The sequence below is a fragment of the Hyperolius riggenbachi genome, chromosome 3 (genome assembly GCF_040937935.1).
Source record: "Hyperolius riggenbachi isolate aHypRig1 chromosome 3, aHypRig1.pri, whole genome shotgun sequence".
NCBI classification, from domain to species: Eukaryota; Metazoa; Chordata; class Amphibia; order Anura; family Hyperoliidae; genus Hyperolius; species Hyperolius riggenbachi.
Window position 1 is genome coordinate 220,568,820 of NC_090648.1, and position 20,423 is coordinate 220,589,242.

At 41.4% G+C, this 20,423-nt stretch overlaps 1 protein-coding gene across 2 annotated transcripts in view; it reads left to right on the plus strand.

Annotated features, from left to right (window-relative positions):
- Positions 1-20,423, plus strand: part of TLN2 (talin 2) — a 273,188-nt gene that overhangs the window by 182,220 nt on the left and 70,545 nt on the right. For both annotated transcript variants that reach the window (XM_068275770.1, XM_068275771.1), the window contains exons 24-27: positions 6,766-6,879; positions 8,911-9,045; positions 9,172-9,300; positions 10,569-10,671. In XM_068275770.1, coding sequence (XP_068131871.1) covers positions 6,766-6,879; positions 8,911-9,045; positions 9,172-9,300; positions 10,569-10,671 — 481 coding nt within the window. The remainder of the gene's footprint in view (positions 1-6,765; positions 6,880-8,910; positions 9,046-9,171; positions 9,301-10,568; positions 10,672-20,423) is intronic.

Consider the following 20,423-nt stretch of genomic DNA (forward strand, 5'->3'; position numbering starts at 1 on the left):
GGAAATGTTTATTTTTATAAACTTGCCTATTTTTTTTTTTTTATGTTTTGCTGTATGTTTAAAGGAATTTCAATTTTTAGAGTTTTCCTTAAAAAGATGCAGAGTACTGTATACAGTATATTTGTAAATCTGTTATATCTTTTCATAGGACAACACTGAAGATATGATACTTTAGTACAATTATTATTGATTTATAAAGCGCTAACCTATTCCGTGACTCTGATGTAAAGTAGTCAGTATACAGTAGACAGATAGACAGAGGCGCCAAAAGGATAAATTATTCTAAAACGTTTAAAATGAGGAGGCAGAAGTGGACTTGCCTCCTCCAAGCAGACACATATGAGTGTTGTATATTCAAAACAACAAAAATGTATTTTTGTGATTCCAAATTTCTTACCTCAAATAGGTGGTGCAAAGGTCAGCGCCTCTGACTGGTATTCCAGTCAGAGCCAATTAACCAATAGTGGGTCTCCTCAGTGGAGATATGATTAAAAAGTGCCCAAAGTGGGCCGTCTTAACATGGGTTGCACATGAATGATGCCATGGGTGTGTGCGTTAACATCCCGGAGGTAGTGGAGGCTGTTTTTAGTGAGGGCAAGATGCCCTTAGTGGGAAAAAATGCTGAATGCAGTGATATGCACATGCATAAAATAGGAAGCAAACTAACGCATAATTAGGCACTAGAGGTGGTAATTTAACCATAAGGATGACCTTATAAACTCATTGTATAATAAAAGGTTGAATAAAAAGTACGTGTGTGATAGGGTAGAAATGGGCTGGTCATTTATGGCATTACAAAGTATGGTAAAAATGTATACAAATAAATGAAACATCATTATCATAAATATAAAGCATTATAAGGTAATGTACAACATCAATAGAACAGGCAAGTCATCATGGTCATTATGGTTCTAGAATATAGCATTTTCTGTAATAGTTATAGTGAATTAAAAGTACTTGCACAGAAAATAACATAAATAAATATAGATAATGCAGAGATTAGGATAAGAATATAAAAAATTAATAAAGGTGATGACTAAAAGAGAGGACCAAATAAAAAGTATACATTGCAGTAGGAGGTGTAATCTTAATACATTTTCTCCAGTTGCTCATTGGGGCCACTTGGAGTCAATGATTTCAGGATCTGTATCCAGTATGTTTCTCTGTTTTTGAGTATCTCCAAAGTACCTGAACGTGCTGGTTTTATGGATTCAATAAAGGTGATCTGAAATAACTCCGGATTGTTGTCATATGTGGTGCCGAAGTGTCTTGAAAGGCTGTGGAGGGGATAATTGTTTAGAATGTTCCTTTTGTGCTGTCCAACCTACCACAATTGGTGCGCAGTAGGGTTGGCCTTCCTGGTAGAGGCAGAGCTTTGTGCTGTAGCTCTGCCTCCAGTCCAGTTAATCTCCGCCTCTCCACACCCCTCTGTTTTCTTTCAGAGGGGCGGAGATTGACTGGACTGGAGGCAGAGCTATAGTGCAAAGCTTTGCCTCCCCCGCGCAGCAAAATCCACGACCTGGAGAGTCATGGAATGTTGCCCTGGGATTTGGGGGGAATAAATGCCTCGTTCTTCCGCGGGGATGCAGCGAATCACCTTTGATCTTAATACTTAACACAACTGTGCAATAAAAAGAGGTAGTTTATTTGGCTTCAGACTCTATTTAACGTTAATGTTTGTCAGTATTTGAGTGAAGGAAAGACTAGGCTGCTTCCATCTAGACTCAATGTGTAGTTTAACCGAGGCCACAATATGTTGTAATAGTTTATGCATGGCATGTTTTCATCTTTTGGGCTTAAAGCCCAGAAGAAAAATTTTAGGATCTTTAAAAATAGTTGTCCCCAAGATTTGTGGTAGAAATTTAGCAGTTTCCTGTTAAATCTGAGAGACCATAGGGAAGTTCCACCAGGTGTGTATCCCATCAACTGGAGCCAAGCAACCCCTGAAACCGTTATTTGAAATATGGGGATAAATTCTATGAACATAACTTCTTTTTTTTGATGCTACAAGTGCGCAAACAACGCTAAAATAATCTTACATAATGCAGATATCAAGTTAAAATTTAGATGTAAACGTTATGACTAAAGAACAGCTTCTAACCTGCCCACCATAGGGCAGCATGGGATTCAGGACATGTCTCTACTCTAAGGATCCTTGCTGGAGGAGAAAAGCTGCCAAACCTGACCAGAGTGTGTGATTGCTCCAATACAGGATCTTGGCGTGTTGTATGAATTGCAAGTACAGGAAGCTGGTGTCAGATCAAGACAGGGGAAAGGGGTGATCGCTGCAGGTGCCGGTAGAGGTGTGACATACATACAGCATGACTTCTTCCTACTGCTGAACTTTGCCCTGTGATGAGCACAGTTGTATGCAATGCTAGCAGATGTAATGTGCTCATCAACACTGCCAGCAACAAGTGCTTGAACTGTCAATTCTTTCAGTTTATATTATATGTATACAGTTGGTTGCACTGCTTTTCCCTTTGTGGGAGTTAATTGACAAAATACCCACGTGACATATCAGTGAGTGAGTACCCTTTTAGTTATATATGATAATACATGATTTAAGAACACCCCATTGACAATTATTGCAGATTGTAAACTCTTTTAGTGTCTAGCTTAAGGTTCTCACGCACTTACCTTGGCAGCGTTGCTGTGGCGGACGTGCGTGACCACACGTTCCTTTATGCGGGTGTGTGTGACCACATGCCCATCTTATGCACTTCGGCTTCACTGAAGTGCACCTTTCAATATAAACAGTAGAGTGACCAATAGGTCACTCTCTTGTTTTAGCAGCAGAGGCTGCTGGGTGCTGTAGTTCTGATCTGAATAGCCTTTAGGTTATATAAGTCTGCCTCTCCCAGGGTCCCTCGCTCAAGATGGCAATTACGTTGCTGGGTGTGATATTCTGTGGACATTCATGTACAACCTTTTTCCTTATCTTGAACTGTGTTATTGGATTGCCTCATGCTCTTGTCTACTCCCTGGTATCGCGATTATCTGATCTCCCGTGCATGAACCATGGTCTTTTATTGGACTTGTTACACATTATGTTTTAGTACCTCACTATCTGATCTCCCGCTGCTGGCCCAGACTGTCCACTATCCTGCCTGTTTGTTCCTGCCTAGTGTGGTTCTGGTGGTACAACTTTTCCTATACTTAGCACATATCAGGGCCTGGGTGTAACCGGGTGTTGGGAGACTACGCACTTATCATCCTCGGCTGACCGGGGATGTGAAGGTTGCAGAGGAGATTGGGTCATAGGAACTGAAATAAGGCAAGTGGATCCAGCAAGCCTCACAAGTCTTTAAGTTCTTGTAGGGATTTTGCTGTCTCTTTCTTGCAAATCCATTTATAATTCTTAAATAATCTTGGTTGTTCTTGCATAGATAGCATATATGATTTTTGCCCACAAATGTCCAATGGTATTTAAAGTAAACCTGTAATTTTTAAAAATGCAATAGTTAGATACTTACCTCAGTAGGTTGAAGCATTGGGATCCTCCAGAGGCTTTCCACATCCTCCTCACAACCACTGATCTAGTGCCCTCAAGTCAGAAACCCGAAAACTATTTCAAAACTTTTAGCTAGCTTTTCTCCAAGCTGCACATGGCTATCTTCTTCTATGCTTAGGATCATTGTTTTGTTGTGGAAGTCATCTTCTTGTCAGTTCCAGCTTCTCAACTGACTGTTTAAAACTGGCCTTCAGAATTTGCTGATACAGTATTTAGTTTAATCCAGTTTCCTGCGCATGTGGCATTTTCCTCTAAATAAATCTCTGGAGAGGAAAAAAGGACCAGTTTCACCTTATCAGTCCATAGCTTTTGTTTTGGATAATCTAGATACTGTTTTACATAGCAGAGACGTTGACTTTGGTAAGATGCCTTACGTCTTGGAATAACATGCAACCACTCCTGTGTCAGCTAAACTTTCATGCAGATCCTTGATGGCCATATAAAGGTTGGATGCAAGCAGTTCTCTCTGAAAGTTTTCATAATATTTATCTTCTTTCCTTTACTTCCATAGTTACAATTAGCTGCCCTTTTTTGTGACCTTTCAGAGAGTGAAAATGGAAAACTGGAAGCATTCCTGTGTTCTGCAATTTTTTATTTTTTTTTAATAGCATTCTTTATTTTTAGTTCCTTGGTTGCTCAGAGAAGCCCATGATTGATGAGTGGCAATTAGACATGCATTGAGAGAAATGTATGGTACATCACAATCCCTGTGTATTGACAAAGCAGGAATCCATCTCTTCAGTTGTTGCAAGCAAATGTGGCTGACTACCTATACCTGTACACAGTAGTTATTTGTAAAAATAAACAAGGTTATATAATGTGTATACTTTCATGTTATTGACAGAGGATGTTCAGTGATCATAAAATTAATATGATTAATAGGAAACATGGATTTAAGCTGTGTTGTGTTACATTAGGGCGCTTTTGCTCTGAGTGCCATTCGATTCCAAGCGCAAAGCGCTCCCCACAATTTTTAAATCACTAGGGTTTAAAATAGGAATTGTGGAAAGTATTTGTCATTTTTGCAATTCAATTTAATGTGAAGCATAATCACTTCTTGGAGCGATTTTACCTGCAATTGCTCTTCATTAATAAACGCATAATCGCAATTGTTGTTGCAGGATACATTTTCATTCAGCATGCTGGAGGATTAATAGCTTGATTTTATGCATCTGGGAATGGCTTAACGTGTACCTGAGACAGGGGAGGAAAAAAATGTATACATACCTGAGGCTTCCTCCAGCCCCCTCTGGCCTGATCGCTCCCCTTCACAACTGGCCCCAGTAAGTCGTCCAGTTGACGCAGTTGGGCTGTGCGCCTTCTCTAGTCACGTTCCTGCAGCTGGGAGCGTTCTACTTCTGCACAGTTGCTAACTGCTGTTGGATACAGGAGCGCAACGGAGGAGTGTGCACAGCCCGACTGCCTGCGCAATGTGCCCCGGACCAGAGGATTTTCCGAGGCAATTTGCAGAGGCGGAGGAAGGCGGCGAGAAGCAATCAGGCCGGAGGGGGCTGGAGGAAGCCCCAGCTATGTATACATTTTTTTTAATTCACCCCCCCCCCATATCAGGTTTACTTAAAAGCCCTTCTAAACTCAAAACTGAAGATGCTAAATTCTGAGAGCACCCATGTTGTATAGTGTATGTTTTCTAATTTAGAAATCTGTGTTACAGTTTGCTTACCTGCACACCTCACACACTTGGCCTTCTTCTAGTCTTAAAAGTGGGGTCTAAAATAAAATTTTGCTTCTTGTGGATTAAGTCTGCATTTGGATGTACTTTAGAGCAGGGCTTCCCAACCCTGTCCGTAAGGCCCACCAACAGGGCATATTTTGTGGAAAACCACAGAGGTAGTAAATCAGCTGTGCTCAGACACTAATGCTTCATACACACTTGAGATAAAAGTCTTTGGAAAATGCAAGATCACAGACCAATTTTACCCCCTTCCATGTAGTATGAGAGCCATACCTTCACAGTCTGTTCTATGGAGCTGCACTACCCATCAGATAAAATCTTTGCAAGATGCTGCACACAAAGATGCCCGTACACACTCAAAAGATCATTATCTGCAAAAGATCTGTTCCTGCAAAAAATCAATTCCTGCAAAATGCATTCATAGTCTATGAGATCTGCAGATCCTCATACACACCTGGTTTAACAGACTTCATCTGCATATCTGGCAATCATCTGCAGATCTGAAAATCCATCCTGGTGGATCTGATCTGCAGATGATCTGCAGATGATTGTCTGTTAAACCAGGTGTGTATGAGGATCTAAAGATCTCATAGACTATGAATGCATTTTGCAGGAATGGATTTTTTGCAGGAACAGATCTTTTGCAGATAATGATCTTTTGAGTGTGTACGGGCATCTTTGTGTGCAGCATCTTGCAAAGATTTTATCTGATGGAGAGTTCAGCTCTATAGAATAGACTGTGTAGAGTATGGCTCTCATACTACATGTAAGGGGGTAAAATTGGTCTGTGATCTTGCATTTTCCAAAGACTTTTATCTCAAGTGTGTATGAAGCATAAGTACCTCACCTGTGAATGTGAGGACAGGGTTGAGGTAGAGGTAGTGCCAGGATAGTTACCTCTGCAAGCTCCTGTTCATTTACTGTAGATAAACTGAATATGAATTTATGGTTTAGTTTGGCCTCAACTTTTACTATAAGGTTTATTAAGCCAAGTTGGCAGTCTTTACGCTACTCCTTCATATAAATCTTAATAACCAGGAAAATGTCAGAGCCCGGACACGGGGTGATGTTATGTGAAATGGCAGAGCTTACCATTTTCTCTTAATTGACACAGAATGATAATATGCCTTTGTGATAGGTCATTAGTAGTTTTAGTCTAAGGACAAATGATGCTTATACTGTTTGAGTTGTTTTGGATAATGTACCAAAATGATGGATGGCGCAAAGAGGGTGACCACTACTATTTTATCACTGTTCAGGAACTATGAATATATTTTCTTTTGAGATGCTCATATATGTTTACTTACCATGTTTGGTATTTCATTAGACTATTTATATGTCGCACCCACTTTATTTTGTGGAATATTTGTATTGATGCATCTTTTACAAACTAAATATAATTTATAAAAAATAAGACTGATATAGACACTAGTGCATACAGTACAGATTATTTTCTAGGAAAAATGAGGATTAAAAACTAGTGTATAGAATAAATAAAACTAGTGCATAGAATAAATGTATGTATTTACTTAATGATGCCGGATCAATTATTTGGCAGGTTGTGGCTGACCACATTCCCCAGCTGGTCCAAGGTGTGAGGGGAAGCCAAGCACAGGCTGAAGATCTGAGTGCACAGTTGGCTCTCATTGTGTCTAGCCAGAACTTCCTACAGGTGAGGCAAACTATTGATTGCATTGGGAATTTTTAGCTCTGCCCTTCAAAACTGCTTTGTCTGTATACACTGATCTTCTCAAGGCAGAATATAGTTTCTTTATTTGACCAATATGCATGCAAGCATTTTCTTGACTAAATACTACTATATAGTATTTTTTTGCAGAATCCCACTTTCATGCAGTACAGTTATTATAGTCGTACATTTCATTTGTGGTGTTCAGTCTTCAGGTTTTACTAACTTCACCTGTTTAATCTAAACGAATGCTATAAATAAAAAAAATATCTCTGCAAGTTTCCAATTCTTAAATTGTATTTTATATAAAATGCGCAAAATGAATTTGTCCATTTATTATAGCGTTTTAGTGATGAAGGAGATCTTATCTTCACTGCTTTAGTGTTTGTCAGGTTAGGTTTAGAGGGCAAACCTGGTGCATCCATGGTCCAGGAGCATCTTGTAGATTTTCTTCCCCAATCATTGTCCTCCTGTGTCCCCAGGTGAGATGAGCCACACTGCCGCTAATTAATTTTACATTAAAATTACAAAGCACCGTCTTTATTCACATAGAAAACTACAAAAATATGCGAAAGCATACAACATTTTTAAAAAAACTAAAGATAGTATTTAAAAATTATTGTATTTTTGTCGTTTTCTATGTGAATAAAGATGGTGCTTTGTAATTTTAATGTAATCTGGCTTTTGAGCTCTGTACCTTTAAATCTTAAATGATGTGATGTTTCCTCCTTGAGTGCACGCCCTAAGGGGCGGCCCCTGGAGGGTATATATGTTCAACTAAAATGTCAGTTATGTAAGGCTATGAGTAAGGATACCTGATCCGAAACATGTCAGCCGTTTTTGCTGTATCTGTGATTCCCAAATAAAAAATACCTTTGGACTTTCCAAGCTTTGGAGTGTGCGGTTTTCATCTCATCTATGGCAAAGTTCATGCTCTTTGGCTTCCAGCACTTCTGTTTGTCTGAAGAGGTAGAGCGGTGTTCTTCCTTGACACTTCTAATTGGTTTTACACACGGGGAGCTGAGGAGACACGTGGGAGGGGGGCAAGAGGACCACACAGGGAGGCAAGGTAGGGAGTGCCCGACGTCGCTCTGGGTCGGCGGTATCGGCAGGCGATCATAAGTCTGGGGCTCTCTGTCTTTGAAATATAAGTCACAGGGACTTTTTCTCCCCATTTTTTCCGGGATAAAGAGTGTGTTTTAATATTCCAAAAAGTACCGTAATTTTTTTTCTACTCTGTGGAGTGCTACATATACATATTAGAGAGATGCATAAATAACAGAAACTACTCTTTATTTTGCATACATTGGCCTCAATTCACTAAGCTTATCTCCTGTCTTTAATAACTCTTCTAGAGTTGCTACCATGGTGATAAGGCATGTCGTATTCAGGAAACCTTTTACCTCAGGCAAACCTAAAGTTAACTCTTCTGTCTTTAGGTTAACTCTTCAATCCTTAAAATAACTCCAGAGTTAAAGACAGGCTGTTTATTAACTGCATGTAAATATAACTACAGAGGAGGTAAATTAACTACAGAGGAGGTAAATTAACTACAGAGGAGGTAACTTAAGGAATGAAGAGATAAGATAACTCTCTCTTATGTGGAGGTAAGTTTTCTCTTGCCTTATTATCTCCAGCATGATCTTAGTGAATTGAGGCCATTGTCATCTATTTCTATATCTATATAGACCCATTGCCATAGCAGTATTGTTTTATGGAGTTATTGATTAATAATCTTCGATAACCCCAGTTTCCCTTGTGAAGCTTGTTCTTGTGCCTCCATATTTTCTCAAAACACTATCAATCAGAATTGTGAAGCATAACTTCCTACTCTTCTAAGTGTGCTTTGTTTTGCTCCAAGCTATCAATGCTGGTTTACTATTTCTGTAGATCTTTAAATAAGAAATGAAATATTTTCTTCACAAAAATCACTTCCATTTCTTTTGTATATCTAAGCATCCTATTTTAAATTACTTATGCAGATTTTTCTTTTTTTTCTTTTTTTTCCCAACAAAGCCTGGAAGTAAGATGGTGGCATCTGCCAAGGCTGCAGTGCCCACAGTGACTGATCAGGCAGCTGCTATGCAGTTAGGTCAGTGCGCAAAGAATCTTGCAACCAGTCTGGCAGAACTACGTACTGCTGCACAGAAGGTGAGTTGATGGCTTCTGGTTTTTCCCTAGAAATCTGTGCATTGATCACTATTCTCTTGATAGCATTTGTGTTCATCTGTGGCTGTGTTGGTAGCATCATATTTTTGTGTTTGTTTGTTTTTTCAGGCCCATGAAGCATGTGGCCCTATGGAAATCGATTCAGCCTTAAATGCTGTCCAGACTCTAAAGAATGAATTACAGGATGCTAAAATGGCAGCTACAGATGGCCAGCTGAAACCACTTCCTGGAGAAACGGTAAAGGAAAATCTACAATTATCGGATTAGGAAGCTTTATAATAATCCTAAAGTGGATCACTGCATACTTAACTGGTTGTGGAGCTGCATACTTTACAGATTTACCACCTCTGTCAGTAAGGGCCCAATTCCACCGGAGCAAAATACGTAGCGTTTCCCTGCATCCAAGTCCCACTGGGAAACTCCGCCTATTCCAGAAATAGCATGCCATCCAAAACGCATTTCAGTGTGATTCTGGGCAGCATAAAGCAGTTTTTCCATTTCACACGTTCAAATCCCTATAGCTGTGCATGGCATGGCTATAGGGATTCAACTGTGTACTCGCATCTCTGCAAGGGCTCAGTGGAAATCTGCCTTTGCTGAGGCCCATCGACTCCTAAGAAATCGGTGGTCAGATAATGTTTTCTTGCTGAGCTCTTCAAAGTCGCCAATGTCTATGGATTACAGAACTTGACATAGCATAATACTGTATATAAAAGTGCATGCAGTGCTCGGCCCAGTGGAAGGTGACAAGTGCCAATCTGTGTGACACCCTCCCTGGCCCTATCATGCAGCAGCTCACCAATATGTAGCCACCTCAGCACCTAATTTCAAATTCTAGTCCTGCAAGAGCTTCATAGAGTATCCTTCAAGATGGAAGCCAACACTGTTCAGATGGTAAGGCTATATATTATGCAAAATTAGAGCCACTTAGTTGTGATTTAATCATTTAATGAATCATTTTAACCTTCTTGTAAACTTAGTCTGTATGAAGTGACCTTAACTGACTGGGGGTGGGGGGATAGAGAAGGGTAATGGCTGGGTGTCTGTCTGAGGTTAATGTTAGCAGTGAAGGTTAGAGGTCAGGAGGAGGTTATCGTTAGGATGGAGGTTAAGAATAGGCAGTTGACTGGAAACTCCATGGAGACCATTAACATATGTATTCTACAGAGAGCAGGTTGATGGGGCAATCTATAAAGTGTTTATCTGGCTTTTCACCCCTTTATAAATAGGATAAAAAATAAAGTTCTTTTTCACTTATTGCCCAATAAATGGCAATCAGAGGAGACAGGCAAACTGTGGTGATGAATTAATCTGATCCTCATTTTTATAATTGGTGCAATCAGTTGATCAGCAGAAAAGTATTTTATATCTGCAGAATAATGGATTTTTTCTGTCTATCAGAATGCCACATTTGTAAATAGGCCGAGTGACATAGGAGTAAGGGAGTAACTGTTATTCCTGTTAGAGAGTTTAAGTTCTAATTTTCCTTTCTGTTCTTGGTGCAGTTGGAGAAATGTGCCCAGGATCTTGGTAGCACATCTAAGACGGTCGGTTCATCGATGGCTCAGCTGCTGACGTGTGCTGCCCAGGGGAATGAGCATTACACAGGTATGTGCTTACTTTAGGGCACAGGTGTCGAACTACAGGCCTGGAGGGCTGGATCCATGCCAGTGTTTAGGATGTACTGAGAAAGGCCTAGTGCACACCAGAGCGGTTCGGCTGCGTTTTGCGATCCGCTTGCAGCTGCGGATAGGCTTGGGTAATGTATTTCAATGGGCTGGTGCACACCAGAGCGGGAGGCGTTTTGCAGAAACGCATACTCCCGGGCTGCTGCAGATTTTGGATTCTGCCTCAATGTTAAGTATAGGAAAAACGCAAACCGCTCTGAAAAACGGCACTTCAGAGCGGTTTGCCAGGCGGTTTTTGTTACAGTAGCTGTTCAGTAACAGCTTTACTGTAACAATACATGAAATCTACTACACCAAAAACGCTTCACAAAACCGCAAAGTGCTAGCTGAAACGCTACAGAAAAATAAGAAAAAGCGTTTCAAAATCTGCTAGCATTTTGCGGATCTGCTAGCGGTTTTTGGTGTGCACCAGGCCAAAGAGAGGAATTTGTTCTACCTGATGGACCACACCTTTCCTGATTCAGACCCATCAATTAATTTGAGCTGTATAAAAAATGTGTGAGGACTCGGCCCTCGTAGGACCAGTTTGACATCCCTGCTTTAGGGTATTTCATTGTCACAGAGGGATTATTTAGTATTCCTTTATCATTATAATTTAGTATAGCGCAGACATCTTACAGCAGCAGTTATTTTTTGTCTTATCACTGTCCCTCAGAGAGGCGCACAATGTAATCCCTTCCATCCCATGTAACATATCCATCACAGCTTGGGGTTTATCTGTATGTTTTGGAATGTGGATGCAGACACAGGGAGAACATACAAACTCTGTGTTAGAGGCCTAACTGATAGAAATTGGAATGACTGGCACAAACAGTACATAGACCATTAAAAGGAAAGCAGTTCATATTTATTATCCAGCAGCAATTCACCGGTTTCTAAAATGATAAGATAACGAGTGGTGCAGTTAAGCCTCAGAAGCGCATATTGCCTCTTCTAGCTTCGGGGTCCAACTGATCTGTTGAGTTTTCCATGGTGGGGTATGGTGGCAAATCACTGTGTCCTGCTCACATGCAAATATTGCATTTGGGATAACTATATGGGCAATGCTGAAGAGACCACACTGCTATAAAGAGACTTGTGTGTCTCTGGCTGCTTGCTTGTAATTCTTTAAATTCTTTTCTGTTCACAGTATAAATAAGTGATTTAGACAATTGACCTAACTGTGCAACTTGTTGTTTTATATTTTTTAGAGTTTGTTTGATTTGTGTTGCACCAGTGTTGTAACATTTCTTAGTTTATTGCCAGCACAATTCATTGGACATAAATACTATTTTACTTCTTTCAGTTATAAGTGGCGCTGTGTATGCACACTAGATATTTGTCAGCTGATTAACAACTGGAAACTTCTTTCCGAAATCTGGTGTTGGTACGGATATCCCTCAATGCCATTAACAATATGTTGGAAAACTACTGACTGACCTTGATTGTTCTTCTGTTGTAATTTTGACTCTTCTCCATAGTACAGAACAGGGTGTTGTTCAATGTGTCGAAGGCTGTGATTGTCAGTGACAAAAGTTATTCAGCAGCAGTCATACATGCTGTCCACATCGTCACAGTGCCTGGATCAGCCCCTCATGGGCTGATGACAGTTGTCCTTGGTTCTCAGTGACTTTGAAATGTCGATTTGGCAATAAAAGCTTGAACACTTTGCCTGCTTGGATTTTGTTGTGTTGCAGTAGAGTGCGGACCTTGCCTGTCTTCTTTGTACAATTGTTTGCAGAATTTTTCCAGAACAATTTTTTTAGGTGACTGTTATTGAAAGTGTGTAGGAAGCTTTAGTCTTGTAAATCCTGGCATAAACTAACTGCTGTAGTTTTGGTCCATTTCAAGCCAATGCAGTTGTATTAAAATCAGAGCTTGTTAGGCTTTTTAAGGTCCATAGGTGTGGAGAAACATTAAAAGCAAAGAGCCATGATGCGTCATGTGTGCTTGCAGTAGCGTAGATTAGGAGCTCTGGGTCCCAGTGCTCTATACATAACAATTGATGTGGCGCACCAAAACCTGCCAAGGACAGCTAGAGTGCCAGAGAGGTGTAAGCAGGGGGGGGGGGGGGGGGACTGCCTGTTAAGGGCCTGAGTCCACTGATGCAGTTGTGTCCGCTTTTCAGTTACATATCAATGTTACAGATGCCAAAAAGCGGACAGAAGCGGACACAGTTAGCTCAGGCCCTAATGGTTACCACTATTCAAAGCACATATAGAGGCGACCATTATCAGCTTAGCACCAATATAGAGCTAATAAAGCAGTTGAATGAGGTCTCCTAAAGGGCCCCTCTGGTGCAGTCACTACCTCTACATTCCCTACTGCTACGCCACTGTGTGCTTGGTGCCCAGTACAGCTGCTGATACATACAAATTTCAGTGCAGTCCTGCTCCTGTGATTTTACTAAAGTTCAGTTCTGTTCTCTAGATAGAGATGAAGCTGACATTCATATCCTTCTCAAGCCTGAATATATATATGAGCTCATATATTTCATCTGCTTGGTGATCTTTATAGATACAATTATTTGTCGTCAAGTACCTGGTTTACAAAGGTTAGATGTCCACAGCAATCACTTGAAAACAGATGAGTCAGTAAAGTGTGCAGAGCAGTGCAATTGAATTACGTCTGAACAGTGACTACATGACAAACACAATGGCACTATTCTCGCCTCGCTGCTATAATACAGCAACAGTTTAGACCTTGTCTTGCACATCTTTTTACATTCAGTTTGATTCTGTTGCAAAGCAGCAGCTGAGCTATGGTGGCTCTACAGCAGACAACTGCAGAGGAAGCAAAAGAAGAAAACTGCAAGCAGGAACATTTAAAAACTGCAGGAATAGAAAAAGGACCAATACAGCGAAAAAAGTAAGCGGTTAAAATCTGACAGAACCGTCAGGTTTTGGACTAGTCCATTCCATGGGGGATTCTCAGGGTTTTATTTGTTTTCAAAAGCATTTCCTGAATGGCAGCTTAACTGCCAATATAGTAAGATGCCAGCCTCCTTACTACCTTGAATACTATTTTGGAAGTTAGACTTAGCAACTGCCATTCAAGGAATGCTTTTGAAAACAAAAAAAACCCCTTACAATACCCGATGAGGAAATGGACTAGTCCAAAACCTGTCGGTTCTGTCAAATTTTAACTGCTTAATTTTTTCACTGTAGTGCACCTGTAATGTCAGTTATCACTCTGCTCGGGCATACCGACACCTCTAATCTCCTCCAATAATTTGCAACTATGGCCTCAATTCACTAAGATCATGCTGGAGATAAGGAAAGAGAAAACTTACCACCACGCAGTGGGAGAGCTATCTTATCTCTTCATTCCTTAAGTTACCTCCTCTGTAGTTAATTTACTTCTTCTGTAGTTAAGTTACCTCCTCTGTAGTTATTTTCACACACAGTTATTTAACAGCCTGTCTTTAACTTAAGAATTCTGGAGTTATTTTAAGGATTGAAGAGTTAACTTTAGGTTTTCCTGAGGTAAAATGTTTCCTGAGTACTACATGCCTCGTCACCATGGTGATAACTCTAGAAACGTTATTAAAGAAAGGAGATGAGCTTAGTGAATTTAGGCCTATGTATCCAACATAGTTAAAACCTTTCCATGGTGTGGTTTGTCTGCAAGTTACTTTGTATTCCAAATGGAAGAAAACCACCCACTGAACTATGGGATTTTTTAAACAAAAAAATACATTTGTCTGCTTGGAATTTGAAAGAGGGATCTGTTTCTTTATCAGTAGTGAATTTCGTGGCTCATTAAAAAAGGCTGTTCTTTAACAAACCTCACTCATAACTTAATTTGTTCCACATTGAAATTCTCTCTCCTGTGATTGAAATCATCTGCTGGGGAATCTATACATTGCCATAGCTTCTAGGAAATGTGTATGATGTATGAGTTTGCCCGTATGGTCAGTTCATTAATTCCTCTGCAATGACAACTTGATGACTGTAAACTGTGCTTGTTTGGTCATTGCTTCATAGAGTCTCAGAGCTTGCTAGTGAGACATAATGGCACCAGTGACTCTTTCATAGAGCCACAGGCAGGCTTTTGGGGACTGTTATCTGCAGCATTTCCAGCTGCAGCCCTCGCTGAAAGTGTAATAATGTCTTATCTGGCAGAGATGAGTTCTGATCTGCATCCAAAAGCAGAGTGCATAGAAAATGATCTAGATAAACTCTATTGAAAGAAATACTGAAGTTACATGGGGTTTTATGACCTTCTTTTATGTAACCGTTTCATACAGTTAAATATTGGTACATAAATAAATGGTTTAGATCCATCCCCTAAAAGGCCTTGTTTGCTCATCGTTGTCTAGTGTCTGTCCCTAGCCAGAGCACATCTGTGCCTTCTAGTTCATGCTCTCACCTTCTCTCTTAAGCTACATACACAGGGTACAATTTTCCATCAGAGTGTTAAGTACCTAAAATCAATTGTAAAATCGATAGGAATCCGATCGCACCGGTTGGAGATTATCTAATAGATCCGTCGATCTGACGGAAAATTGTACCGTGTCAGGGCTGTGGAGTCGGGATAAAAATCATCTGACTCCTCATTTTATAAAACTTCTGACTCCAGGTACCCAAAATTGCTCAGATTCCGACTCCTTAGTCTAATTTTTACAAAGGCTATGGATTTGGTTCAAAAATCATCCAACTCCGATTCCTCACTTTACTGAAACCACTAACTCCGACTCCAGGTACCCAAAATTGCTCAGACTCCACAGCCCTGCCGTGTGTACCCAGCTTTAGGCTGGGTTCCCATCTTCAGCTGGACCACGAACAACCAGTGGGAGAGGATAGTGTAGTGTCCACTCTGATGGTCCGCTGTGGTCTGGTTGAAGCTTGGGGCGGATGCGTTTCAATCATAGGCTATATGGAAAACGTGTATGCCCGGAAGTGCGGTCCGTTTACCGCAAACAGCAGATCCGTTGCATACTACTAAGTTTGAACAGATCCTGTATAGGATCTGTTTACCGTCAGATTTGCAACGCAGTAAAACGGACAAAAAAGTCAGTTTTCTTCTCAAGTGGTAACAAAGCATTAATCCCCTCTCCGTGTGTCTCTTGCTAATGTTCTACGGGTATGTTTCACACCAAAATCACTTTTCTGCTATTTTCCATTGGCTAGCATTTTGGAAAGGGCTTGGGTAATGTAATCATATGGACTATTACACACTGGAGTGATTCAATTTCATAAACTCTACAAAAGCACTGCATGAAGCATTTTTGCAGCAATTGCGAATCTGTAGTAAGTATAGAAAACCAAAAGCACAGTGAAAATCAATGTCAAATCTCTTGCTAAAAATCACTTGTACTTTTGTTGTGACTAATTCACATTAGGGGGTGATTGCTACTTGGTTGCATATCACCGGCGATCAATGTGCCAAATCCAATTCCAGGCATGGCCCCAATCATGCTTGGCAAAATAAACGAATCCTGATTCTGATTAGCAAAGCCCTAGTGCAGTGTCACCCTATGACTGGTCTCACAGCAGTAGAAAAAATGGGAAACACCGCTCTACCTATCCCCCTGTTTGGAGATGCTGGAAGCCAAAATGCTAGGGAACTGTGGTAGAGATGAAGTCTGCACACTCCCAGGTTAGAAAAGTCCAAAATGCTTAATTCACAAGTTACAGACACAGCATAAAAATGGCTGACGTGTTTTGCACTGGGTGTCCTTACTCATAGCCTTACAGAATTGAAATCTTAACAAGGTACATATACTCCAAGACTCACCCCCTTAGGGCGTGTGTCCCAGAGAAACCTATCAAGCATCTAAAATTTAAAGTTGCATAGACCCCTAACAATATAGATAATCTAATCATTAAGAAAATAGATACAAAAGCTTTATTGCAATACACATAACTATACACAAACAACTAGGAATGAAAAGATAAGGGAGGGAGACACCGATAGCCCGGTATAGTGTAGTATGCACTGGATTAGTGAAGTGGAAAAGGTGGTTTGTAAGAATTATACTCACAAAGAAAGGGCCAAATCCCCTTCACTAGGGGTGGACTCAAAATGTAAACACTGTTACAGAGTTGCCATTGGTGTAAATATTGATAAAAGGTTTAACAAAGAGGGAGGCTAGTGGTGGACTTACCACCTCAATGCAGACACAAGAAAATAATTTTTCAACAAAAAGAATGTATTCATATACTCCAAAAATTTTGCAATGCGTTTCGTTGGCTCATCCCACTTCATCAGGCTATAAACGAGTACAACAACTTGTGCCGTGGGTAAATCAGCTAAGCTTAAGGTGCAAGTATATGCAAGCCTTTAGTCAAATCAAACATGGTGACAGTTGTATTTGTTTTATTTTTCCTTTTTAATCAGTGTTATTTATTGATAAGAAAGAGGTAGCAAACATTATAAAAATAGTAAAGCATTCTAGACACAGGAGCAAGACATTAGTCACATGTAAAACAAAGCAATCACAAAGAAAGAAAATTAATTTTCCATAATGATACATTAGCAATATGTTTCTTCAATGGTAAACAATACAGCCATGGTATTAAGATAGTCTACAGACAGTTACAATCTAAATGCAAAACAAGTAATTAGAAAGACAAGTCAAAAAGTATCCAATATCACCATCTTCCTGCAGCATTTTAGACAAGCACCTGAAAAGGACCAAGCCTATCTAAGTTAATCATAGAATTCTAATAACAATGATTAATAGAATTAATAACAATATACTAATTTCTCTAGTTACTGGGATAACCACTAAGTACATTTTCTCGAGTAAGGTCTGTTTATAATCTTAGAACTTCTTTGATGTTAAAGACAGCACTTTAGGTGTAGGTTCATTCATCAAAAGCACCTTGAAGTGGAACTGAAGAGTATTTTAAAACAAACTTTATCCTTACATCCACCAGGATGGCCCCTAGTTGAGAGAACCCCGGCCCCTCCCTGCAAGAGAAACACAGGCTTAGCATTTAATTAAATTAAGGAGGTACTGTATATAGGTCGGGTTCTCCCCTCCCATCACCAGTTTTCACTGTGTTTCCTCGTTGCAGGTTACACGGGCTGCTTAGGGACTAGGGGCCATGTGATGGAGACGTTGTGGCCACTGTGTTCCGTCCCTACCCTACCGGCCATGCGACCCTGCGGGTGCTGTTGGTATGGTGTTGCCGGCAGACAGACCAGGAGGTGAGTAAACCTGGTTTTCCTACCTGGTCTGTAGGTCTCTGGGCGGCTGGGACCGGCTGGAGGCCTCCCGCGGGAGCTAGGCAGGGAGCTGTCGTCTTGAGGGATAGCCATCCCTCCGGCTGTCCGTGGGCTGAGGCAAGCGGAGGCAGGGGCAATAGGCTATGCGGAAGAACGAGGCCGGAAGCTTGGTCGGCGTTCGGAGCTTTGCCGCGTTAAGCCACGCCCCTTTTTCTGACGCGCTTCTGGAGGGGTTGGTGAATGGCTTCCCCGCCGCGATACATGGAGTCGGCTTGTAGCAAGCGCAGACCTCCGGAAAACAAACGCGGCGAAAGGATGGCAGCGCAGGAGGGGGCACTAGGGCTATGCCCACAATCCGCCTCCCTAAACGGCAGCAGGGCAAAGGGCTCTGACTGCCAGTAATAAAGATGGCGCATAAGGTCCCCTGGAATAGGGGGAGGAGCCGCCGGGTGCCTTATAAGGAGCCCGGAACACTTGGAAGCCGGCTTTTGAAGCTAGCTACCTCAACTGCTGCAATGGAGCCCACGAAAAAGACGGAAGTGACTAGCCAAGTGCAGGTATAGTAAGCGGAGCTTTAGACCTTTGTAAGCACTGTGTAGGTCAGGTAGTTATACTGTTTATATTCTGTTTTTTCCACAGGCAAAAGACTCTGGGAAAACTACATCCCTTAAACACAAAAATAAATCTAGGAGATGTAATTCCTGCAATGCTAAATTACCTGACACTTGGTTAAAAGTCAGAAATGCTTGGATGATTCTGCAGAGCAGGAATCATCTAAGGTGGTCAAACAGTTTTTAGCATCCTTTACCGCAGAGATGCAAACTACATTCCAGGCACTCAGATCGGTTATTTCAGAGGGGTCACAAACTCCGCAGACATCTCATTGCACTAAGAGATCTAATTCTGTACAGGATCAGGAACAGTATGATTCCTCAGTGGAGGAGGTAGAAGAGATGGAGGAGGGGCCCTCTGAGGATGACTCAGGGGAAGGACCAGTACTGAAAAGAGCTTCTAAGTACCTGTTCAGTGCAGAGGAGACCCCTGAGTTATTGAAAGCAATTTATGACTCCGAGCAGATCCCTATGACGGTTCAGGAGACCTCAGTACAGGACGTGATCTATAAGGGGTTGCAGGTCCCTGCAGGAAGGGTCTTTCCCATTCATAAGGCCCTTGATTCTGTTATGGCTGACCAGTGGGAAACGCCTGAAAGGAGGTTAGCTATCCCAAAATCCTTTAAGAGGAGGTTCCCCTTTAATGAGGAGGAAATTCAGAGATGGGCAAAGTGTCCTAAGTTGGACGCTAGTCTCTCTCAGTATTCTAAAGACGCAGACTTGTCTTTCGAGGATACAGGGGCCCTCAAGGACCCCATGGATAAAAAGGTGGAGGTTCTCTCAAAACGCGCTTGGGAAGCTATTTCCTTTTTGCGTAGACCTACTATATCGTCTGTGTGTGTATCCAGGAATTTGATAACTTGGATAGATGAGTTACAGAATCATTTGGTGTCTGGTACTCCTCATTTGGAGCTACTGGAGTCCCTCCCGGTTATTGCTAGAGCCCTAGCTTTTCTCGCTGATGCCTTGGTAGAGTCACTGAGAGCGGCGGCTACGGCTTTGGCTCTAGTGAATACAATCAGAAGAGCCACTTGGCTTAAAACTTGGGAAGGGGATGTAATGTCCAAAACAAGGTTGTGTGCCATGAAGTTTCAGGGTTCCCTATTGTTCGGAAAGGACCTAGATGAGGTTCTAACCCGATCAACAGACAAAAGAAAAAGGTTTCCGGATAAACGGAAAAAAGGACAATTAAGAAAATACTTTTGGGGGAGAGGCGCTACCATGTCTAGGGGTAAAGCCTCAGATCCCAGAAGAATATGGTCCTACTCCCGGGGCAGAGGTGGAGGGGCTTCCACTTCCCAGAGGCCTCCAACCCTGGGGAACAAAGACACCAAGTGACAGTATAAGGTGGGGGGGCGACTACTGTACTTAAGAGATAAGTGGGGTACAGTTTCCCAGAGCCAATTTATTTTAAGCATTATAGAGAAAGGTTACAGGCTGGAATTCAGGGAAATTTCTTCCCCCCCCCAAGATTGTATGTTACCAGCCAGACCAGCGAGGGAAGGGATTCTACTCCCACGTTTTTTTTAGTTCAGAAACCGTCGGGCAAATACCGTATAATTATCAATTTAAGAGAAGAGAACTTTAATTTAAGAGTGTTTTCCTTCATGAGAAAAAATTCAAGATGGAAAGGATTTATTCAGTGAGGAATCTTCTATCCCCGGAGGTCTTCATGTGCACCCTGGACCTCCAGGATGCTTACCTCCATGTGCCAATTTGGTTGGAACATCAGAAGTTTCTCCGGTTTGCGTTAAGAGTAGGGAATTCGGTCTGCCATTACCAGTTCCGCGCGCTCCCCTTCGGCCTCGCAGCTTCGCCGCGCATCTTCACGAAGATCAAGGCGGAAGTCACGGCTTACCTTCATTTGAAAAGTATAATGATTGTCCCTTATCTAGACGATTTTCTA